The sequence below is a fragment of the Sprattus sprattus genome (assembly GCF_963457725.1).
Source record: "Sprattus sprattus genome assembly, chromosome: 4".
In the NCBI taxonomy this organism is placed as follows: Eukaryota; Metazoa; Chordata; class Actinopteri; order Clupeiformes; family Clupeidae; genus Sprattus; species Sprattus sprattus.
In genome coordinates this window covers 37,594,441-37,619,389 of record NC_137923.1, presented here as the reverse complement: position 1 = coordinate 37,619,389, position 24,949 = coordinate 37,594,441, and the positions used below count along the sequence as shown (strand labels likewise).

The window sequence follows — 24,949 nt, the reverse complement described above, 5'->3', positions numbered from 1 at the left end:
TAGCTGGAGGTATTGTAATTAAATAAAATATATGAATTGATACGCTGCCAACAGAAATTACACAATATACCCACTCAGCAGTTAAGGAGGACAAGCTGTTTAAAGATCTGGTGAGATTCAAATATAAACAATAAAAAGAAACCCATGAAGATCTGTGCCACAAGCAAAGACTTTTGATGACACAGTATAGGCAACATGGGATGGGACAGCTTTAAAATGTGTGAGACAAAAGTACTCTCTCACGTTTTTTAAGTGCAATATGATTTTCTCTCCTCATAGTTGCCTACTTTAGGATTATATCTGTCTTGACTGGATCTTGATCTACTGGAGATCGTTCCACATGTTAGGACAATAAACAGCTGTTGTTCTTGGTACTGTGCATATAAAGCATCAGACAAAAGTAAAAGGTAAGTTCCAGGATTCAGGCAAAAGGTTTGTTGAAAATATTTGATCTCAAAAGCCAATTTAATTATGCCATTCAACAGAGGTTTGCCTGCAGTGGTGTGCTGGCCTTGGAGGATGGAAGAGATCACACACATACATGGCTTAGGAGCACGTGCTAATGATTGGAGAGTGCGACATGTCTTCCAAACTTCCCAACAGATTAGCTGTTTTTGCAAATAGTTTTGGTTAAGGATATTTCTTTACAGTAAATATTCTCTGCATGAAAATTGCCCATCTTTTTAAATCTACTTTTAGTTCTTATTTTGAAAAGCCTGTTTTGTACTTTAAAAGACATTTGGTGAATAACAGTAAAATAAGATCTAATGGAAAATGTTATACTTTAAAAGACACAGGAATTACTGAAGAACGGTCTCGGCTGTTTTGTGTGAGGGGAATCCCTTACTTTAAAAGTGCTTGCTTATGGGTATCTTACAGGGGTGTGGTAATCATGGCTTACTCAACTTCTCCCTGCCACCGTAACATAGCAACCAGTGTGTTTGCCTCAAAACCAATAACAGTCATTTGCCACAGCATGCACTGAGCCCAACCCAGGTTCACAGGGTAAATACTGAGAGAGATAGAGGACTAGAGAGAATTCAAGGGATGCCAGGGAAATGAGTGTACATCCTGTCCCTGACCACTCCCTGCTATCTCACTGTAAACTGAGGTTTTTTATTCTCCACAATTCTACTAGCGACAGGCCGGATGGTCAGCTTATCCCAAACCACACTGGTGTTTTGTTTAATGTCGTGGGTTAGGCTCTGCAAAGCGTAATGAGCTATGTTAAGCCTCAAGCTTTCAAGGACAACGGAAAATAGTTATGAGCATTACTCATAAGAAAAGCATAATAGGCTCTCTTCAAACCTAGGGCGATTCTGGAGAAACCAGCAAGAGTAAGATAGATTTTGAAAGACTACAACCATCAAAATCCCAGCCCCTTCTTTCACACCCGTCCAAAGTCACCTCTCCAAAACGTATGAACTCGCAAGTCCACATGAGTGTTGGAGAGTACCGGGAGAATCATTGTCATCGCAAATGTATCCAACTCCTTCAGGTCTCATTCTCACAACTACAAAACACAAATAAGCTACATCACCACATTTGTAAAAGGTCCAGTAGCCAGTATAGACACCTGTGAACATATGCATAGATAGATTACATACAAGGTACGTGTTCAAATACCTGCACTCTACTACTTACTTAGCGTGGGGGATTATATAATATATAAGCAACAGAAGTAGCCAGCTATATTGGCTACGTAGTTCAGGAGATTTACAAATTCGCAAATTGTCTAATTCGTTCTTTTCCTATTACTTTTCATCATTGATCTTCTTCTGTTTACTTATCTCTGTCATAGTGTAGTAGGCAAAGGAGGGATGGGCAGTTGACCATGTGAGAGCATGTGGGGGGGGGGGGGGCCTTCCAGCACTGTGTGCACAGGCAGTGATTTACACCCTGTCAGACACTCCTCCTGGCCCTAATAGGTTGTTTTGATTCGGTCACAGTAGAGTCTTGCAAAATGGCATTAGGAGCGCTGGGTGGAGCCAGAGGAGTCTTTCGAAGATGATCTGTCTCATGTACTACTGTCAGGGCAAAATTACTTTAATCAATGTGACGAAAAAGTTATTTAAAAAAAGTTATACACTGCAGCTTTAAGAGATGTAGAGTTGGAGGCATTCAGAACCTCTGTAGACTTAACACTGGAACACTATTTTATGGAGTACATGTTAATTACAACACAGCTATTGGAGAATTCCCACACACATATTGTCAGTACTCTCTCTCTCACACACACACACACACACACACACACACACACAACTAAAGACACAGTTTTTTACACAGTAGTAGTAAACACATATTTTATTAAACAGCATAATTACAAAAACTACAGCTCAAATATCCTCTTAGCTTCTATCCTTCTTTGTTCTCTTCTGTTTCCTTCACTTCTTGGCTCCTGTTTTCTTGAGGTGCATCTGATAGCACTGTTCACAGGCGATGGACAGGCCAACCACCAGAGACACAAACTCCTCAAAGCTCACTTGGCCATCACCATTAGCGTCGAGATCCCTCATGATCTTGTCCACTGTTGCGGGGTCTTTCTGAGACTGAGATAAAGAGAATAAAATATTTTTGTGACATAAAGTCTTTATGTGACATTTACAATAACACTTTTTCATATATTTCCACTTTCCTGTTAAATATTAACCCACTACTACTCATTAAAAGCACAGTGGAGATAAAATGTGAAGATTAAACTAAGTGAACTATATTATGTTAAGGCATGTATGGGATGATACTGGATACAGAGGGTGAGTGATAAGAATAGCAGGACAGATAAAATGAAAAGAGAGCATACCTTGAGGAAGCCAGCCAGCTCGTTCTCCATGAGGTCTTTGAGTTCCTTGCGGCTCAGCGTGCTGCTGACTCCCTCTTTGGAAGCATATTTGTGGAACACCATGATCATGGACTCCATGGCTTTCTCCAGGTCAGACGGCATGGCTGCAGAGTAAGGTTTAACACTAATGATAGAAAAGAGGTCTTTAGTTGAAAGAAAGTACTGGATGAGACTGAGTTTTAGAGTTTGTGCTAGTATAAAAAAGTCCAATGAGATGCTATGAAGCAAATGATTCAGAGTTAAAAGCTACCATGGGATTAATGAATGAATGATGCTCACAACATACACTTCCTCACAAAATTACCTCACAGCTCACACATACCTCCAAATCCACAAATCAATATTTTTGAGAGACATAAATAGGATTAAGGGGAACTTGAGTACTCATATTAGAGAGTTTGTCAGTGGCAACCCGGGAGGGGAGTTACTTCTGTTACGGAAGACTGTTATAGTCATGTTGGCAATCAGTTCTGGTTAAAAAGAGAGAGAGAGAGATATGGAGAGAGATAGATATGATAGGCCTTTACGCATACCCTCGAGTGCCAGAGACATTGCATCATTGTAATCATGTGTGCACACCGGCCGATCATTCTCATGGGCCACACCCTATGGCCAACAGTGCAGTGGAACTTTGCTGAGCCACATGCTAGGATATGTTGGGTTTTAACAACTAGAGCACAGACAGAGGCTAGGCTGTTGAGACTATGGAGAGAGTGAGTCAGGGCTAGTCAAGCCAGGAGGGTTGGCAGAAGCAGAATGGGGAAACGGAGGTAACAGGCAGAAAAGAGAAGTTGTTCAGGAAACTTTGTAAATGTTGTTTAAATTCATGAAAATAATTAGGGCGGATCGATAAACTACACTGTGACGAGGAAGGACAGTTGGACCGTTGTAACAGCCAGACGATGCAAATTGTGTCAAACCACACTTACGGTTACGAGTGTGATCTTAACACCTATAAATTCGACTTCGCTATATAACTGAGACGTGTCGCCCAACTTCACGTGTTAGGGCTCGTCCACCTTCTTAATTCACATTCCAATTGTGATAATTAAAGCATCAATTTCGCACAGAGCCTTCGTTTTTGGTTTATGGAGCCGAGGCATTTGCGGCAACATTAAACTTTATTGACAGACCAATAGCGTAGCTTAGGCTACAGCCTTCTTGTCAGTTGCAGATAAGTAGTATTTATTCAGGTCTTACCGTCAGGAGATAGAAACAGCAGTGTAGAAGAGGTGTTGAAATGGTGGGCTCTGGGCTGAAGTTGAGAGAGGCTCACCCACCAATTTATAGCAGGCGCCGCCCCAGTGCCTGTTGCGTGGATGAGTGTACACGAGTGTGTGTGTGTGTGTGTGTGTGTGTGTGTGTGAGAGAGAGAGAGAGAGAGAGAAAGAAAGCGTAGGATGTGTGTGTGTGACTGTACGCTCTTGCGTTATCTCTGTGCCCTATTGCCCAACGACCATCCCCATGAATAGTTGAGTGGATCAGAAATTAGAAGCCGAAGAACTTTGATGGGTTTAACAGTTGTTATGTGTACAGAAACTTCGTGGAAAGACGTTGGGCTATATACTATATGTCGGCAGTTACTCGTTGTTTTCTTACAGGCTTATCATGAAGTTCCTAGTCAACGACAATAAACCAATACCGCCAAACTGATAAGATGAGGGGGAGTGGACAGCCTATAAATCGTTCAGCGACTTTTGGTCGACATTAATCAGCATAGGCTGTGAAAGTGTGTTTGCGCTTGCTCGCTTGCTTATAGGGAACAAATGTGTGCGTCATTTTGTGTTTGTGTTGCTGTCATGCAAATGTGCCCACGGTGGCAAAACATTCTAAAAGTGGTTAGAGAACAAATTAGTTAGTAGGCCTATAAACTGACCAATCATATATATATTAATTTAATGATATTGTTAGTTTGGCTTAAGTCTTTTAAATGGGATTCAGGTCTGGAGATTGGGCAAGCCATGACAGGGTCCTGATGTGGTGATCCTTTATCCACACCTTCACTGACCTGGCTGTGTGGCATTGAGCATTGTCTGCTGGAAAAAAGAGTTGGGGAACATTGTCAAAGCAAAAGGAAGCCAGGTTTCTTCCAGGAAAACTTTGTATAGCTTGATTCATGCGTCCTTCACAAAGACAAATCTGCCCGATTCCAGCCTTGCTGAAGCACCCCCAGATCATCACTGACCCTCCACCCAATTTTACAGTAGGTTCAAGACTCTGTGGCTTGTAGGCCTCTCCAGGTCTCCGTCTAACCATCAGACGACCATGTGTTGGGCAAAGCTGAAAATTAGACTCATCGGAGAAGATGAACTTAGAAGATGACCTCCAGTCCGCTTTGGTTCAATCATTATGGTCTTTTACAAACCTCAGCCAGGCAAAGTACAACGTTGTCCTGGAAGAAAAACTTGCTTCCTTTTGCTCTGACAATGTTCCCCAACTCTGAGGAGTGGTTTTTCCAGCAGGGCAATGCTCCATGTCGCACAGCTAGGCCAGTAAAGGTGTGGATGAAGGACCACCAGATCAGGACCCTGTCATGGCCAGCCCAATTCCCAGACCTGAATCCCATTAAAAACCTCTGAAATCAAGAGGAAGATGGATGGTCACAAGCCATGAAAAGAAGCTGAGCTGCTTGATTTTTTGCGCCAGGAGTAGCATAAAGTAACCCAACGGCAATGTGAAAGACTGGTGGAGAGCATGCCAAAACACATGAAAGCTGTGATTTTAAACCATGGTTATTCCACCAAATATTGATTTCTGAACTATTTATAATATAAAGCATTATTATTGTGTAGTTTAAAAATGAATATGAACTTGTTTTCTTTGCATTATTCGGGATCTGAAAACATCTTTTTTTTTTTGCTATTTTGACCAATTGTCATTTTTCTGCAAAAAAAAAATGCTCTAAATGACAATATTTTTATTTGAAATTTGGTAGAAATGTTGTCAGTAGTTTATATAATACAAATAAAATGTTCATTTTACTCAACACACATAGCCTACCAATAAATAGTAAAATCAACTGATAATTTTGAAGTGGTCTCTTAATTCTTTCCGCGGCTGTATATATGAAGAAGTTAAGAATCAAATCGCGCGTGGCTTGAGGCAGAACAGGTAACAATGATAGGCTGCTCTCCTCCAACTCTCATTCGCGTCCCCGGGCTCGAAGTCAGGCTGTCAGTGAACCTCTTTCGTTTGGATGTGCAGGCGTGTACCGCTGTTAGGCTTAAACTAGCGTTTCAGTGGGACGACGGGGTTCTGAATAGGCTACGTTAAATGGTGGAGAGAATCCTGAAGAACGGTGCCAAAACTAAACACCAATCTTCAGAATGGACGCCTTGGTTCGCATAAGTGTGAGTAGCCTAAAGATGATCAAAGATGAGGCCACTGTTTTATTTGAGATGAATACCCATTTGATTGGTACAATTGCTTGTTTTGGTAACCCGATATTGCTGAATCATTAACAATCCATTTAATAGTATTTATGCAGGTCTTCAACAAGCATGGTTGTTTTTCATAGCTTAATCTAATATTCTGCATCGTTAGCCTTTAGCAAACCGCAAGAAACACAACGCTTTGGATGATACTCTTGTTAGTGTCATCTTATTCTGATGTCTCGTAGATTACTCTTAAAAAATAGGACAGTCCAGTCTGGCTATACCTTGCTATTAAAGTCTTGTAGGTGTCGTTTTATAAATAGAAATAAGCTGTGGCATCTGCTAATGCCGGAACACCTGTTCTGCCGGACATTCTCTTCCACTGAACGTAGCAGCTTTGAATTTTAAATAACAACTTAATTTGTTTGGCCTAGATTCAAGATATTGCCGGTTGCCATATCGTTGAGTGAATGCACTGCTGAAGAACTGCTTAGCTGACGCATTGGGCTAGCTGTTAGTTGTACCGAGCATCAGGCCTTGTTGAAGGTTGCAAGACAGATGTGAATTATTATTTCGAATAATTAAATATGTACAGTAACATTGATTACTTAATAGGATGTTACACGAAATTAAATACATCGTAGATTGAAAGCCGCTCCCACAGAAAGACTGCTGGAGGAGCGGATGTGGGTGCTGATGTACGGCGATGCTCGTTGCCACGGCAACGGGATGCAGGCACGCGGAGGCCTTGCGCTGCAGATAGGGGAGCACTGCTCTCTAGCGAGTCTGTGGTGCAGCAATATCCTACTAACCCAGATTACCCACGAAAAGAACAAAAGCCGTGCGCGCCATTGCTATTAAACCAAAATTGAGCAAGCTGCAATGTCTTATGAGTGAGTTTTAAACGTAGGTTGTCGTGTGGTTAAATGTATCCTAGTCTACAAATATTTGTATAAGCGATCTTAAATGCCGGCGAACGTGAATCATTTTTTTTGCAAATGCAAAAATTGGCCACCCTCCTACATTGGCCTGGTCAAATCGTTGTCGGTTGCAGCACATCTCTTGCGCTTCGTGAAGAATACGCTCAACTGGGATTAGCGTGCCTTTTCGAGGGGAGGACAGCATCATCGCTGTCATGGCGCCCGTGTACCAGGTTAAGGTAAGACCGGCCCGCTGTACAGTGTCGTTACCGGTTCCTATTTGTGCACTGACCACCACGAACACGCCGAAACCCGTGTTAACAGGCTAGGAAAAATGCAGGCGCGCAAATGTCCCACCATGTGCTATCGAAACAGGCTGTTGTGGTTATCACGAGGATAAAATGATTCCGGATGACGTTATTGGCTAACTTGACATTGGACCATGACAGTCGCTGGATGGGACAATGTCGAATGTCCAGAACATATCATCAGGTTTTGGATTTATAATCCGATGAACCTTTCGGGTTTAGACGTGTTTTGTGTTGTGGCATAACTGTTTAACTTAAAGGTTTCCCTGGTTAGCGAGACTGCTGTCTGAACTGTTATGTTTGTTCAGGCTTTAAAACAAAATCTTTGATCTGCAGATTAAGCCAAAGAGTGAGACAACATGTGGTGTGTAATGTGGGGAAAGGGGAATAGAGGAGATGGCATTAATTCAATCAGTCAGTGCGGGCACATGATGGCAGCACTTCGATCCCATTCAATTCTCTCCATGGGGTCTCCATGGGGGGTTAACTGCTCTATCTCTAAGCACATGGCAGTGACACAACTAGTTCTTGGCCGTGTCAGTTCAAATCAAATGCGGAATGTTTACATCTGCTACCGTTGATTATACAGTAAATACGTTGTGAAATGAAACAAAAATACACCACAGTTAAATTTGTATTAGTATTGATTGATTCACATCGATATGAAAGGATTACATGACTAACAACTGGTGAAAAAGATACGAGAGACACATGCGCGCCCAGTCCAATTACCAGCGGAATCGAATCGTGTGTCTGGGGGTTTACATCGGAGTCCAGTCGGACTCAAGTTGGACACAATGAATCTAGTTCTAGGGAGTCACATGTGTCCAATATCCAATTTAAATCGGACTGAAATCGGAAATTGGACGCATGTGTCCACACTGATAATGAGGGAAGGTCTGAGTGGTCTCAACATTAATCTGATTTATGTGTGTGAGGAAGGCACTGGGACAGGGGGGTTGTGTGTGCTGTGTGTACTATGCATCCCAATGGGGAATGCACCTTACAAACGCCTTCATACAATTACCAATTAAACCTTTGGTGAAAGTTGAGTAGAAATTGTTTGTAACTCAAGATTGCGATGGATTAGAAAATAACAAATGGAGTTAAAGAATTAGTGGAATTCAGTCAAGTTTCATACAGCAATTACCTGCAATTACCTGCTTTGAACTAAGAAGCAGTCATCATTCTAACAGGCGACAAGCTCCCACACTCACAACATGTATAATATCTTCCTGTAACATGCCTCTGCTTCTGGCACACAGTCCAGCAGCTGGACGTTGATCAGTTTTCTTCCAGTTGCTTGTTTCACATTTGTGTCAAGGACATTTGCTGCTGCAGTGGTACACTACGGATTAGACCTGTCAATATTGGCTCTCGCTGAGAGGTATAGCGCCCCCTGTCATCTACTGAAGGCACCATCCCCATGTGGCTCTCATGCTGATGGGCCAGAGATGTGTCACTGCTCTTCCCCATGCCCCTTTCAACACTGCAACCTATGACCAACAGTCAGCTCCATGCCCTATTTCAATGGACTCAGATGACATTTTTTTTCTGGGGTTTTGCATTATTTCTGCAGCTGTGTCGTAAATTTTGGGGTTTCATTTTAGCATATTAGCCTGTGAAAGTTAAGCCTGGGTGCTGTGCATGGGACAATGATAAATGGCAAATCTTACCCATTAGAGGTATATAACACACATGTACTTCTTTCCTATGAGTCAATATCATTTTCATTATTATTGTGTATGCTTACTCTTTTAGATTTTAAATAAAAACACTCTGAATAATATTAATTAATAACACTATTGATAATCACACCTATTACTCTATAACATATTCTACATGTTGAAGTATTTCTACCTAAGTTGAGAAATCATAAGCCAATGCCCTGCTGTGCTTACATGCACAGTTGTAAGACTCCAGTGAATGTTTAAAGTAAAAGCATGAGTTATTTCTTCATGATGTATCTTTACCTTCACTTGAGTACAGACTCTGCTCTCTCCACATCCCTCGCTGTGAGCGCATGTACTTTGGAGTATATGTGCCCCCTGTGAATTACTGTAGATCCCTGACCTAAGCATTGCAAACAAGAGTTTGTTTTGTAAAAACTGCTTTTGTCATTAGTTCAATGTCCTACATCTTTGCAGCGATTCCACAACAGCTACTCCATTCCTGTTCACCTCCGGGGTTGTAATATTGCTGGATGTGTTGTTTTGACTGGTGCATACCAGGAGGCTCAGCACAGCACTAGCTGGAGCCTGGAGAGAATGAAGCATCTGAGAGATCTGTGAGATGGGGTAGCCCATACACATATATGCCTTAAATCATTAACGACTGGGCATATGCATTTTTAAGTAATGTGGCGGTGACAGCCAATGGCAGCAAGATGCTATTTGTGTATGTAAGTGTGTGTGTGTGTGTTATAAAGAGAGGGGCTATTTTTTCTTGCAGCTCTCACCTGACAAATGGAGGAATCTGTTTCCTTCCCTCGTAGCCCACCCTTCTCTGCCTACACACTATACCTTCCTCCTCTAAGAACAGTCTTTCTTTAATATTTCACTTCTGGCATCTCTTTCCCCTTTGCTCCATCTTTTCTCATCTCTTGAGTGTTTGTAAAATTAATGCATTATGATGACATGGGATCATACACAATGACTGTGTGGCTGTGTGCGAGTGACTGTGAACAGGGACAGAAATGGTCTTTGAAACATTCCGTAAGGGGGCCTGTTTGAAGATGAAGACTCTTTGTAAACATGCTGCTGGATTGTTGGATGTGATGTGCTTTACTGAGCCCCTGGTAATATACACATTTTCTCATCAATGTGTTCAGTTTTCACTATCATATGATATGAATGATAGCAGTGAGCTTTGTAATAAGTCACAGAACCCAATTGAAATGATGGAAAAACATAATTGTCTTAGCTCTTAATGAGATGACTGAAACAAAGTGTGTAATCTGTTAACATGATGCCCTGTTCCGCATCCCAGCAGTTAGACGTGAAGAGCATGTACTGTATTTGGTTCCCAAAAGTGTACTAGTTCTTAGTGAATGAGGAGAACAGTCAAGTGATTGAAGTGTAATTAACATGAGGCCCTCTTTCCTCCCTCCCTCCCTCTCTCTGCCTCTCTCCCCCTTTCTCCCTCTCTCCCTCTCTCTCCACCTCTCTCTCCCCCCCCCCCCCCCTCTCTCTCTCTCTCTGTGCCTGCAGTCTAACTTGAAGAACATGGAGCAGGAGCTGCAGTGCCCGGTGTGTAAGGGCATGGTCAAGCAGCCAGTGGTGCTGCCCTGTCTGCACAGCGTGTGCCTGCTGTGTGCCTCCGAGGTGCTGGTGCAGAGCGGGTACCCCCCGCCCGACCTGCCCCCCGAGCCCAACTCGCCCGCCTCCACGCCCAACACCCGCTCTCCACGCCAGGCACGCCGACCCCTGCCCAAAGCGGACCGCGTGGACCGCCAGCTGAGGACAGGTGTGTGTGTGTGTGAAAGTGTGAGCATGAGAATGTGTGTGTGTTTGTGGGTGTATACGTGTGTCTAATGCCCAGTATACACTTTTCAATTTTGGGTTGTCCCAGACGCAAAGATGAGCAACCTAAAAGAAACGTGACGATGTCTTTGATTGTGGCTTCAAAACAGTGGTCCTTCGTCACAGTATGACGTTCAAAGATGGCTGTTGTCACAGTCTTGTGACCATCTCACAATGTGACTGCTGCTATGACCTACGTCTACTAACCAATCAAATAGAACACAGCATAGAGCAGAGGTCCCCAACCTGTCGATCACGATCACGTGTCGATCTCGGAGACTTTCCCTGCCGATCGCCCTCGATTTCCCTTTCTTACTGTGTATGCATGGCAAGTGTGAGAGCGCCGTAGTTGCATAGTGGCCGCGAGCGGTATTGCAGACAGATAGAGATTTCAAATTGGATATGAAGATGAAATCTGACACATAGTTTCAGCGTTAAACTAATAAAATAATTGCTGTCTGTGTTTCTATATGGGCTGTGGAAATCATTTAGAAAAATTATAGTTTGAGATGGATTGATAATTGATATAATTGAGAACCCCTGGTTAAATGTGTTCTTGGTCACATCAATTTGAAAGCTGGACCAAAGTGTCTGATTTAATTAAATTACAACAAGGCCCAATACAAAGATAAGCTGTAAGTGCAGTTTGGAGTCTGGACAGTCTTTTTCTCTCAACGCCTCAATAGGTAGATCTTGCCTTCACCAAGGCAAAGGTCGGTGATCTTGGGCCTAAGAAGTTTGGGGACCACTGGCTCAGGGTGGCACACTGATCAATGCGAGACCGGCACCGAACCCATGATTCAGCAGTAGGGGTGCAACGGATCATCATTGATCCGTGATCCGTTCGGATCATCTATTTCGGTTCGGCACACGCATGATCCGCGGATTGATTTATGAAAAAAATAAATGACCATGCTGACCAAATAAAACAAAATATGAATTTATTATGATTTTACACCAAGCGCCAAAAGCGGTACTAATGCGACGCAACATTCCACACAGGTAAATTAAAACAGCGCACTGTAGTTTGCCATGTGTGGTGCTTGTTGGAGAGAGGAGCTACGATTTAAATGTTTAGCTTGCTCCCTATCATTAATGGATCGCTGGGTTTTAAACTTAAGCTGGTAGTCTGCCTGTGCCTGTAGTGGTAACCATAGTGATGATATACAACTGTCTACCGGCTGAGCTGGTGATTTTTCTGCCACATGAAGGCAGAGAAGATTTTTTTCAAGAACCAAAAGATGGAAATATCCTATGCCTGTTGACTTTTCCAGATGTTATGTGAATACACAGACATCCCAAGTCTCCCTGAAGTTCCGGGAGTCTCCCGCATATTGATAACGACTCCTTGATGCCCGCAAATTACTTAAAATCTCCCGGAATCTAGAGCGAGCGAGTCAGACCGCGCACACGAGACAGACGTGATCCAAACTGCGTTAGCATCTGTGTAGCGCGCTCACGACAGAGAGGGAGAGGGACCTAGAGACTGTGCGTGTGTGAGGCAGTGTGCGTGTGTGCCTCAGGAGCATCCTGATTTACCTGTTTCGGTAAGTCAACAAATTAATTTTCAGTGTGGGTGGGCTTTTATCTCTTCTCCCGACCGAATTAATCAATAATGAAATTAATCAGTTCAGTGTATCTAGGAACAGGGCACAGGGAGAGTGCCCCCCAAAAAGAAAATTTAAGACATTTTACAACAGACTATACAAAGGTGTACGTACCTCTGTCTTATAAAAGTAAACCACAATTACAGTCTTGCACACTGTACTATCTGTAACAGTGATTTCAGCATTGCCCATGGTGGGTTAAATGACTGTAAAAGACTTGTTGTTCATTTTGTATGGCCCTACCTCTCTTGCACTTATTCTTATAATGTTAAGTTATACATGTTTATATGTTTTTAAAGTAATATAAGTTTATAATCTTTAAATATCATTTGTTGCTGGTTTTTTATGTGCCCCCCTGGTTAAACCCTGGCCCCTCCTTGGCCCCCCTAGTAAAAATGGTCTAGAACCGCCACTGACTGTGGCACAAGAAAGCCATACAACAGTGGAAACACATCGAGCATGGCCACGCATTTACAGCGACATCAACCCGGTGTTTCACTGACAGGAGTGAAACCGAAAGCGGCTCAACAATCGCTCATCACCGCAGCATTTAAGCAGCCCCTTCCTCCACATGTTTATTTGTCTTGTCTATTTTTTATTTATTTTTTTTGCTGATCCGAAAAATGATCCGATCCGTGACTCTGATCCGAGGAACGATCCGAACCGAGTCCGAGTCCGAGTTTTTTGATCCGTTGCACCCCTATTCAGCAGGTGTTATCATCTCACAGTATGCATACATTAAACTTGATGTACCCTAGGTTATTAGATCCATGTTGCACAATGTGGTTTGCAATAAATGTATAAGATTGCCGATCTTGGTGCCATTAAAGAGTGAACAAGTGAGGGTGTGAGTGCATTTGTGTGTGTATGTGTGTGTGTGTGTGTGTGTGTTAGTAAATGAGTGTATGTTGCAGTGGCGTAACGTAGTCCCTGTTATGACGGGCCCCCCTAGTGAACGCTAGTTACTATCATAGCGTTCCCTACCTCTACACCCGCTTCTAAAAAAATCACTAAAGATGTTTGTTTTTTATATAATTAGTGTTTAATTAATCAACCTTACATATTTCAGAAGCGACGGGTGGGTACACAATGTAGGTTACCTGTTGCATGGTTGCTGACACACCACTGATCCCAGCTCAACTGCCAGACTGCTGCTAGCAGGGGGTTAAGAAAGGGGGTTAAGAAAGATAAGGTTTCCTGTCTAGCCATCTTCGTATCTATGGGAAAATGCCTATTACCTATATCTCTTGTGTTGTGTGTGATGTTTATCTGACACAGCTTATGCTGTGTGCGTCTTTGTGTGTGCCACGTGTGTGTGTATATGTTTGTGTGTGTGTGTGTGCATTTGTTTGTGTGCGCATGTGTATGTGTGCTACCATGCATATGTGTGTCTGCACCTGTGTGTGTGTTTGTGTGTTTGTGTTCTTATGTTTATGTGTGTGTGTGTGTGTGTGTGTGTGTGAACAGGCTTTGGCACCTACCCTGGGCGCCGGCGTAAAGAGGGTCCTCCTCAGGTTATGCTGTTTCCCTGCGTGCCCTGTGGCAGGGACGTGGAGCTGGGGGAGAGAGGGCTGGCTGACTGCATGAGAAACCTCACACTGGAGCGCATCGTGGAGAGGTGACACAACACACTCGCTCACACACATCCACACACACTCACACACACACAAACACACACACACACACACAGGCATCGTGGAGAGGTGACACAGCACACTCGCTCACACACATCCACACACACACACACACACACAGGCATCGTGGAGAGGTGACACAGCACACTCGCTCACACACATCCACACACACACACACACACACACACACACACACACACACAGGCATCGTGAAGAGGAGACACAACACACTTGCTCACACACATCCACACACACTCACACACACACACACACACACACATACAGGCATCGTGGAGAGGTGACACAACATTCTTGCTCACACACATCCACAAACACACACACACACACACACACAGGCATCATGGAGAGGTGACGCAACACACTCGCTCACACACATCCACACACACACACACACAGGCATCGTGGAGAGGTGAAGCAACACACTCACTCACACACTTCCACACACACTTCCACACACACAGGCATCGTGGAGAGGTGACGCAACACACTCAATCACACACACACACACACACACACAAACACATCCATGCACACACACACAGGCATCGTGGAAAGGTGACGTAGCACAGTCACTCACACACATCCACACAGACACACACACACACACAGGCATCGTGGAGAGGTGACGCAACACACTCGCTCACACACATCCACACACACACACACACACAGACATCGTGGAGAGGTGACGCAACACACTCGCTCACACACATCCACACATACACAGGCATCGTGGAGAGGTGACGCAACACACTCCCTCTCACACACACACACACACACACACACACAGGCATTGTGGAGAGGTGACGCAACACACTCACTCACACACATCCACACTCACACACACACATGCATCATGTAGAGGTGACGCAACACACCCACTCTCACACCCATCTACACACACAGTGCAACAAACATACTCACACTTACACACCTTTTTGTAGCAATGTGGTCATACCATGTTAAGTTATCATGTTAAGCATAAATGGGGGACTTGCACGTACACGTTGGAGGTTTCAACGGAGAGTTGGAGGCTTCTCGTTCCGTAGCTCCGCTTTGCTCTCACCAGCTTGAGCTAGAAAGTTGAGAAAGTTCAACTTCTCAAGCGGAAGCGCAGTTGACAGCCGATCCAATCACATTATGTAAATAATCCAGCATAGGTGTCTGCCACTCATTCCGTATAATGCAAATATTCCCCAGAGAGTTCCGCTCACAACAGATTTTAAAAAATGGGGAAAGATTATCATCATAATGGGGTAATAGTTACAACTTTTGTAACTTTTTGATGTGTTGGGTTAAAATGTAAGCAGGCTAAGACAAAATTAGCTAACTACCCACAAAATAGACAGCTTGCCTGCAAAATTAAACAGTGTGATTTGTTGTTGGCCTGCCAATCTCTCTATAACTGCTGCGTTAACAAAGCCTTAATCGGCACTCCCTCAAACGTAGAGCGAGCCCACCGTCAGGCGTTAAGGTAAGCGGTGTGTGTGAGTGTACTGTAGGAAGGGAGAACAAGCAGTGAGAGAGTTGCATTGCAATGTGCATGCTACCACCTGTATGTCAATAAATATGGTTTATGGCTATGGTTATTATTGTAGTATTTAGTAGATGCTTTTGTCCAAAGTGACTTATAAAACATTAAAAAGACATAAGAAAACGGCAGCGGAATGAAAAATTATTCAAGAAACAATATTAGGTACCAATTCATAATTTTAATAATAATAACAACAACAACAACAATGACAAAATTATGACTTTCTATAGAGTAAACCTTAAGCAAATTAACTAATTAAACATAAGTAGAAAGGTGAGTTTTTACGCACTTTATTTCTTACCGCGATGTGAGTTGGTATGACTGAGATCAGTTGAGTCACTGAATAGAATGATCTTGTGGAAAGTGGCACTGTGATGTATCAGTGATGGTTGGTCAACGATAGGCTTGTATTAAGCTACTTTTCCTCCATTTCTCTCCCATTATCTCTGTCTGTGTCTGGCTCTCCTCCTCTGCCTCTCTTCTCAGGTATAGGCACACTGTGAGTCTGGGCAGCGCTGCTGTCACGTGTCAGTTCTGTAAGCCTCCTCAGCCCCTGGAGGCCACCAAGGGATGTGCCGACTGCAGGGCCAACTTCTGTAACGAGTGCTTCAAGCTCTACCACCCCTGGGGCACCCCCCGTGCCCAGCACGAGCACGTGCTGCCCACCCTCAACTTCAGACCCAAGGTATAGATTCCCACCTTCACCTTCACCCTCAAATACATTCAAAAGGTACTGACCCCACCATAACTCACACCCTTAACTTCAGACCCCCATCATAACCCCACCCTTAACTTCAGACCCCCACCATAACCCCACCCTTAACTTCAGACCCCCACCATAACCCCACCCTTAACTTCAGACCCCCACCATAACCCCACCCTTAACTTCAGACCCCCACCATAACCCCACCCTTAACTTAAGACCCCCACCATAACCCCACCCTTAACTTCAGATCCCCCCCCATCATAACCTCCATCCTTAACTTAAGACCCCCAACATAACCCCACCCTTAACTTCAGACCCCCACCATAACCCCACCCTTAACTTCAGACCCCCACCATAACACCACCCTTAACTTCAGACCCCCACCATAACCCCCATCTTTAACTTCAGACCCCCACCATAACCCCACCCTTAACTTCAGACCCCCACCATAACCCCCATCCTTAACTTCAGATTCCCCCCCATCATAACCCCACCCTTAACTTCAGACCCCCACCACCATAACCCCCATCCTTAACTTCAGACCCCCATCATAACCCCATCCTTAACTTCAGACCCCCACCATAACCCCACCCTTAACTTCAGACCCCCACCATAACCCCCATCCTTAACTTCAGACCACCACCATAACCCCACCTTTAACTTCAGACCCCCACCATAACCGGACCCAAGGAACAGACCCCTGAATTGGTCCAATGGTACAGATCCCCACCGTATCTTCAGACCTCCACCTTACCCCCCACCCTCAACTTCAGATTCAAAGTACACACCCCCACTTTTGCCCCAAGGTTGAGACCCCCAAATCCCCCCCCATTCTGAACTTCAGATCCAAAGCACAGACCCCTACCTTCACCTGCACGCTCAGTTTCAGAGCTATATTTAGGCCCTGTATTCAGCATTCTTTCACACCTTATTTGAGTTTGAGTGGCAAGCAGAAAAAAATTGAAATTATGTTTAGTCTGCAGATTTAATAAGGATTTGTATTAATCTCCTGGGTTTTTGTCACTATTCATAATTGAATGGCTTTTCTTGTAAGGATTTGAGAGAATGTTTCCCCTGTGTACAGAACTATAAGTGGATTAGTGGTGTGTTTGGTGCTCTGTCTGCTGTTGTACCACTGCAAGTGTATTCATGTCATTTCCCCTTGGTCAGGGTTTCAGTTTAATAACAAAGCCAAAGTGGCTCACTGGAGTTAGAGGCAGCAGTCTGTTATATAAAACCTAGTATTTATTCAGCAAGAAAATTGCCATTTAATAAAAAATAAGAATTATGTTTATCTCCAGGGGTTTCTACCCTTGACAGTAGTAAATTGCTTTTCTTGTGTCGATCTGTGAATGTTAATGTCTCCCCTGTGTCGTTCATTTAATGCTTAATAGCCTCTTTCAGTGCTTTGTTTAGTGTTGCACGTCTGCAAGTGTATTCATGGTTCGGCTAAAGTCCCTCAGGCTGAACTTTCAGTTATTTGAGAAAGCCATGGTGGGATTACATGCAAGTGGAGTAGATACCATACTTAATTACTTTTTCCTCTCTGATGAATCCCTTCTGTCTTTCTCACTGTGTTTATGTGTATGTATGTGTGTGTTTGCATCTGTGTGTGTGTGGGTGTGCCTTTGTGTATCTCTGTCTCTGTGTGTGTTTGTGTGTGTGTGTGTGCGAGTGTGTGTGTGTGTGTGTGTGTGTGTCTTTGCACACCCCACCTCTCTGTAGGTGTTGTCATGTATCGAGCATGACCAGGAGCGGCTGCAGTTCTACTGTAAATCCTGCCAGCGGCTGCTCTGCTCTCTCTGTAAGCTACGCCGTGCCCACACTGGGCACAAGATCATCCCCATCACTCAGGCCTACCAGACACTGAAGGTAGGAGATTTAATAACCCTTATCCTAACATTTCACACAAGATCATCCCCATCTCTACCAGACACTGAAGATAAAAGATTTAAACCTAAACATAAACCTAGTCCTAACATTAGACACAAGATCATCCCCATCACCTAGGCCTACCAGACACTGAAGATAGGAGCTCTACTCGAACTGTCTGATCCTAAATTGAACCCTACTCCTGACCCGTACTAACACACAGAAATGTTATGACCATGACAGGAACAATGGGATCATGTTTTGCTAATTGTCAGGGGCCAGCAGGTGGAAGAGTGATATCAATGGAACTCTCTGGGTGGCATGTGTAATGTGTTATGCTTGCTGGCTTTTCAAAAACAAGGTCTTAACTGTTTATTGCCTTTCGGTCACGTTTCCACGATCGCACATTGGATATTTTGGGCGGACAGTTGTTTCCTTCGTGTTGCTGTTCAGTCGCTTCTTACAGTGTAATTATCTCCTCTGTAAATGTCGTCTATTTAATCCTTTAAGCACAGAGCTACACATGGTAGATGTAGTTAATAAATACTTTCATGAGCTGTTTAAACAGTTGTAATGAGCAATGCAGATTCTATCCCTAGGCTTCTTGCTGAATTATGAGGGAATATACAAATAGAAATATAAAATAACAGTGACACATATGACTGACTCAGTAGTGACTCATGTTACTGTCACCATGATGATTATGTGTTATTGCTGCCACTGCCCAGAGGCCTGGCGATGTGGGGAAATCTGAGCATGTGGCTTCCATGCAGGAGAGCTTGCTGAATGTCTCAATATGTGATGTCACAGGACAAGATCACCAAGGAGCTGAACTACGTGCTGTCCAATCAGGAGCTGGTGCTGTCACAGATCACCCAGCTGGAGAACGTCATCACCCAGACAGAGGTGACTCACTTGCTCTGATCTTTAATCCTCTCTCCTCTCTTGTCCTGTCCTCTCACGTCTGGTCCAGTGATTTTCCCAGTACGCATACTCAGACGCAACCTTCAGTGCTGTGAATCAATAAAATAAATCATGTCAGGACTCCTGATTTTGTATAACATTTGTCCAATATATTTAAGCGGCTTCATCTTGTCTGGTCTATGCTGGTGTGTTGAATGTGGGATAATTCAGTAGCGCTCAGGTAAATGTTGTGTGTAAGTGACTACATTCATCACTGTTATTGTATCTTTAGGCCCCTTAATATACTATAAGCTCCTCAAAACTGTAAAGAAATCTTCAAATGTTCACTAATTTAGCTAAAGAAAGTGTGTGTGTGTGTGTGTGTGTGTGTGTGTGTGTGTGAGTGTGTGTGTGTGTAAATATACGTTTGTGTGTGTGTGTGTGTGTGAATATACGTGTGTTTGTGTGTGTGAATATACGTGTGTGTGGGTGTGAATATGTGTGTGTGTGTGTGTGTGTGTGTGAAAATGTGTGTGTGTGTGTGAATATACGTGTGTGTGTGGGTGTGAATATACGTGTGTGTGTGTGAATATACGTGTGTGTGTGGGTGTGAATATACGTGTGTGTTTGTGTGTGTGTGAATATACGTGGGTGTGAATATACGTGTGTGTGTGTGTGTGTGAATATACGTGTGTGGGTGTGAATATACGTGTGTGTGGGTGTGAATATACGTGTGTGTGTGTGTGTGTGTTGGTGTGTGTCCAGGTGAACAGTGTGTCTGCGCGGGAGCAGCTGGTCCAGTGCATGCGTGAGCTGGCGGCTCTCATCTCCGAGCGGCAGTCAGGGCTCACCCAGGTGCTGGAGGCCTCGCGGCAGAGGCGGGGCGAGGCGCTGACCAATCAGGTGGCGGAGAGGCGGAGCCTGCAGGAGCACGCGGGGCTGCTGGCGTTCGCTCAGGAGCTGCTGAAAGAGACAGACCCGTCCTGTTTTGTCCATGCCGCTCGCCACACACACAACAGGTCTGTGTCACACTCACTCTGTCTGTGTCCCACGCACTCGCTCTCTGTGTCCACACACTCGTGCTCGTTCTGTCACACTCTCTTTTTAAATGTGACTGATTATAACGTACCCATATTACTAATACCTTGAGGAAAGCATATCGGACAGAACATATAATTAGTCACCATCAGACCATGCTGACAGGAGACTATACAAACCACAGGTTGCCACTATTCAGCAAAGAATACAAATTGTGTTTGTTTGTGTGTGTATAAATATATATATGTGTGTGTGTTTGTGTGTGTCCATGAGTGTATGCATATGTGTGTGTGTGTGTGTGTGTGTGTGTGTGTGTGTGTGTGTGTGTGTGTGTGTATGTGTGTGTGTGTACTTGTGTACTTCAGGTTTGATTCTGAACATTACCAGCTAATTATGCAGAGTGTAGTGTGAGTGTGTGTGTGTATTCATTTCTGCAGAGAGAGACCGAATGAGTGGGTGTGTGTGTGTGTCTGCATGAGTGTTGGGTCTGTCTGTTTGTTTGTATACTTTGCCTTAAATGCTCTGCTTGGCTGTTTTGGGCTCTTAAAATATCCCCTCCTCAGGGGTTGCATGTGGGATATTACCTCTCTCTCCTCCTCCTCCTCCTCCTCCTCTTCCTCCTCTTCCTTCCTTTCTCCCTGTCAGCTTGGGGGTAGCAGGCCCCGTCCCAAGTGTCCTCTCATGATTTTATTTTCTCCCCTCGTTTTCCACTTGTCATCCCCTAAAGCCGAATGTGATGAGTCCATTTTTATTTTCGCTTTTTCTGCCTTTCGGCTCTGATGTAATTTCCTTCTCCCTGTTGAACTCTGCGGACCTCTCACTTTCCTTTCTCTCTCCATCTCTCCATCCCTATAGCCCTCTGTGGTACACATCCTCTAGTCCGGGGGTCGGCAATAGGCGGACCGCGGTCCGGGTCCGGACCCAACTGACGTCCTCTCCGGACCGAGAAACAATTGCAACAATAAAATTAATAATGCGATTTTTTTTTTATATATAATTTTGACCAAGCGATTTTAACAACTGATGCTTTTGAGTGACTTTTATAAACCCGTTAAATACATTAAATTAACTATAACTTTATGGTAGGCTATGTTTTTGTTTAAACCTTATAATGCCAGTAGCCAATCAGATGATAGCCTATACGCAGCACGTGCTCGCTGTTAAAGCTGCGAGCTGTGGGACTGGTGCACGCAAGCGCTGCAAAATTGACATTGCCTTCAGTTGAGAGAGAAAGCTTCATTGCAGTTCAAGAGAAAGATGGCGTGCTCTAAGAAGAGAAAGGTAGATAGTGAGAACAGAGCTTTTAAAGAGGAGTGGACAGACTTATTTATGTTCATTCTGCCTGCGTGCAGCTCTAATTAAGCCTGTTTGACTGATATGCTCCGAGACGGTGGCGCTCGTCAAAAGCAGCAATGTAAAACGCCACTAGGTAATGAAGCACAAAGAATTCGATATAAATTACCCTCTCAAATCCGTGCGTGCACAAAAAATAAACGATCTTAAAGCCCAGTATGCCCGATCTACAAACATGTTGACTTATTCATTCACTGCCCAACAGCGAACAAACGAGTGTTCATTCCGAGTAGCATGGATTTTGGGTCAGAATAAAAAAGCTTGAAATGAAGACCTTCATTTGATCTGATAGTCAGTTGTTGACCAAACATACACTGATACTACTAGCGCCTAAAGTACTTATATTGGCTAAATATGCCTCTGAATCATAATGCACACCTTGACTGTTGGTACATAAAACACATGCAGTCCTATATCAGTGAAAACAACGGTCATAAAAAATGTGTGATAGACCCCCGGACCCAAGCTTGAGGATTTTTAAAAAAAACTGGACCCATTAGGATTTGAATTGCCTACCCCTGCTCTAGCCTATTCGTTGTCTCAAACACTGAAGCCAAAACATTTTCAGTCTTTGACCACTATAGGGCGCACTTGTACCACGGCAATTAGAGATGTGCTGTCACAGTGTCAGACTTCACTGCAGATCTCTTGTCTCTGGCAAGTCATTAAATCTTTCCATTAAGACAGAGAAATATATCATGGGAAACGTTATCATCATGATAGGAACAAAAGGATCATGTTGCTAATTGTCATGGGGCCAGCGGGTAGAAGAAGGAAATCGATGGAAGACTCTGGGTGTTGTATATAAATTTTGGTTATGTGATGAGTGCTGCTCGATGCTGCCAGGCTGTTATCGAACATGCACACGGGCATTCAAGTCAATCGATCTGTTTCCCCCGTCTTTATCTCTGCCTTCCCTCACTTTCGTCCGGTTGTTTCCACCGTCTTTTTTCTCATCGCTCCCTCTCTCGTTATGTCTCTCTCTCCCTCCCTCTGTCTCGCTCTCTCTTTTTCTCATTCTTTCCATCTGACTCTCATCTCTCACTCTCTCTTTCTCTCTCTATTTCTTCACTCTTTCTCCACTCAAACAAACAAGCGCACTCAGTCTGAGAGACTGATGATGGCATGTATGACTCAGATTTGTTCTCCAACTGTCTCCTCTCTTTCTTTCTCTCCCTCTCTCTCACTCTTTCCACATTCTCCCTCCTTCTCACCATCATTCTCTCGTTCCCTCTGTATCACTCTCTATGACTCTCTGCTTCTCTGTCTCTCTTCCATCATCTGTCATCCTTCCCTCCCATCATCTGTCCCTATCTTTCTATCTCTCTCTCTTTCTTCATCTCTGCCTCTCTATCCCTCCCATCTCTCACTTATTCTCTCTCTCTCTCTCTCTCTCTCCCTCTCTCTCTCTCTCTCTCTCTCTCTCTCTCTCTCTCTCTCTCTCTCTCTCTCTCTCTCTCTCTCTCTCTCTCTCTCTCTCTCTCTCTCTCTCTCTCTCTCTCTCTCTCTCTCTCTCTCTCTCCCTCTCTCTCTCTCTCCCTCTCTCTCACAGGCTGGCCAAGTCTATCGAGTCCCTGCAGTGCTTCTCTCTGGCTGCAGATCCGTCCTTCCGTCACTTCCAGCTGGACGTGGCGCGCGAGCTCAAGCTGCTTTCCGAGCTGGACTTCATCCAGGGTGAGCCGTCCGCCTGCCTGGCCCAGGCCGGCCTGTCTCCCTCCCTCCCTTGTATGCCTGTCTGCCTGCCTGTCTGTCTGTGAGCCAGCAGACAGGCCAGAGCAGGACACAGGATGGGCTGTTTCCTCCAGGCCCAGCTAGGCCCTGACTCACAACAACGCAGTTGCGAGAAACGAGATCAAGCGGCGCTAGGCCCACTCAGACGGAGAGCACTACAGAGAGCGGCTCTGTGTTTGTTCTTGCTAATTGGTAATTGGTACCAGCTCAGACAACAGCTGACTTTTGTAATGGGTCTGGAACCGATCTGGTGCTGATCAGACACAGACCCACCAGTTCCTGGGCCACATCTATTCTACACTCAGCAGCTGTTTGGGTTCCACTGGGTTCTAGGTTCTGTTCCCACAGATCACCCCTTACACTGATGAAACAGTTGGCTGTGTGCTGTAAAGCAAGCTATAAACTCTTCCTACAAGATTACCTGTGTTATCCGTTATTAGCTGTACACTCAACAAACAAAATCAGTTTATGAGTTAGCCTGACTGTTGCTGTGTTTCTTTTCAGTGTGTTCAAGTCAAGTCGATGTTCTGTAACAAAAACTACTACATTTCCCATCAGCCCCTCTGGCACCTGTGATTGACACCCAACGCACCCTAGCCTACGATCAGCTTTTCCTGTGCTGGCGGTTGCCACAGGACTCCTGCCCCGCCTGGCACTTCTCTGTGGAGTACCGTCGCCGAGGGGTGGTGCCAGGGGGAGGGGCCAGAGGTGGCATCCGTGGCGGATTGGCAGCTGCCCGCTGGGGCTGGCAGCGATTGGAGGAGGTGAGCGGCAACAGTGCGGTGATTGACAGGCTGGAGATGGACAGCGTGTACGTGCTGAGGGTGAGGGGCTGCAACAAGGCCGGGTACGGAGAGTATAGCGAGGAGGTGTACCTACACACACCACCAGCTCCAGGTGAGAACACACACACACATGTAGTGTACATACATACACACACCCACACACACACACAATATCTCTCTTTCTCACACAAGTTACACATAAAGTTACCATAGATACAGCACAGTGTAATACAAACAGAAACATACACACACATTCTACTTAAAGTGTACACACACATCCACATCTGCGGTCCTTTCACTTTAGGCTCATCAATTAACATTCTGCTACTCATGTTGCCACCCATGATCACTAACTCATCTCTCTTTCCTTCTGCCCATCCCTCTCTTTCTCTCTTTTTATTTCCTCTTCACTCATCCTCAGCTCAAAGCCTTATCCATCCCTGTTCCACCCCTCCTCCTCTTTTCTCCTTTCTTTCTCCCATCCCTCTCTGTGCCATCCTGCTCTCTTGTCTTCCTCCATCTCTTCTCCAGAGGATGAGGGTGCTGCTCCTCTCTGCCTCTCTCCTCCTCTGGGGTCTCCACCTCTCTCTTCCTCCTCTCGCAGCTAAGTGCTCGCTCTCAGTTTTCTGATACACAGAGTAATGGATAAATATTTTGATGATTCACAACGCTATATGGTTCTCCAGCCTTGAGTCTTGAGGCTAAGTCTCGAGTTGTGCTGTCTCTCACTTTATGCTACACAATGCTGTGATAATATAATATGATATGATAATATAATATAATATGATGTTAAACAGACT

General features: G+C 44.5%; 2 protein-coding genes across 2 annotated transcripts in view; one reads left to right on the top strand and one right to left on the bottom strand.

Moving 5' to 3' along the window:
- Nucleotides 1–2,327: 2,327 nt before the first annotated feature.
- Nucleotides 2,328–4,084, bottom strand: s100a10a (S100 calcium binding protein A10a). The gene is made up of 3 exons (XM_080838168.1): nt 4,043–4,084; nt 2,804–2,966; nt 2,328–2,552 (listed from the first exon to the last, which is right to left on the bottom strand). Exons 2-3 carry the CDS (start codon nt 2,942–2,944, stop codon nt 2,388–2,390), a joined length of 306 nt encoding a protein of 101 aa, XP_080694294.1. The 5' UTR covers nt 2,945–2,966; nt 4,043–4,084; the 3' UTR covers nt 2,328–2,387.
- A 3,267-nt stretch (nt 4,085–7,351) lies between these two features.
- Nucleotides 7,352–24,949, top strand: part of trim46b (tripartite motif containing 46b) — a gene marked incomplete at both ends in the record, with an annotated part of 20,179 nt that continues 2,581 nt past the window's right edge. Inside the window, 9 exons of the mRNA XM_080836297.1 lie at nt 7,352–7,375; nt 10,654–10,909; nt 14,040–14,190; nt 16,248–16,446; nt 18,193–18,339; nt 19,150–19,245; nt 20,008–20,261; nt 23,186–23,307; nt 23,923–24,261. Coding sequence (XP_080692423.1) covers nt 7,352–7,375; nt 10,654–10,909; nt 14,040–14,190; nt 16,248–16,446; nt 18,193–18,339; nt 19,150–19,245; nt 20,008–20,261; nt 23,186–23,307; nt 23,923–24,261 — 1,588 coding nt within the window. The remainder of the gene's footprint in view (nt 7,376–10,653; nt 10,910–14,039; nt 14,191–16,247; nt 16,447–18,192; nt 18,340–19,149; nt 19,246–20,007; nt 20,262–23,185; nt 23,308–23,922; nt 24,262–24,949) is intronic.

Bases quoted from the DNA above. Each gene is read 5' to 3' on its own strand.
- s100a10a (XM_080838168.1), bottom strand. From the start codon at position 2,944: ATGCCGTCTGACCTGGAGAAAGCCATGGAGTCCATGATCATGGTGTTC. The intron at 2,553-2,803 runs GTATGCTCTCTT...TCTTTATCTCAG, and splicing joins AGCTGGCTGGCTTCCTCAAG to TCTCAGAAAGACCCCGCAAC.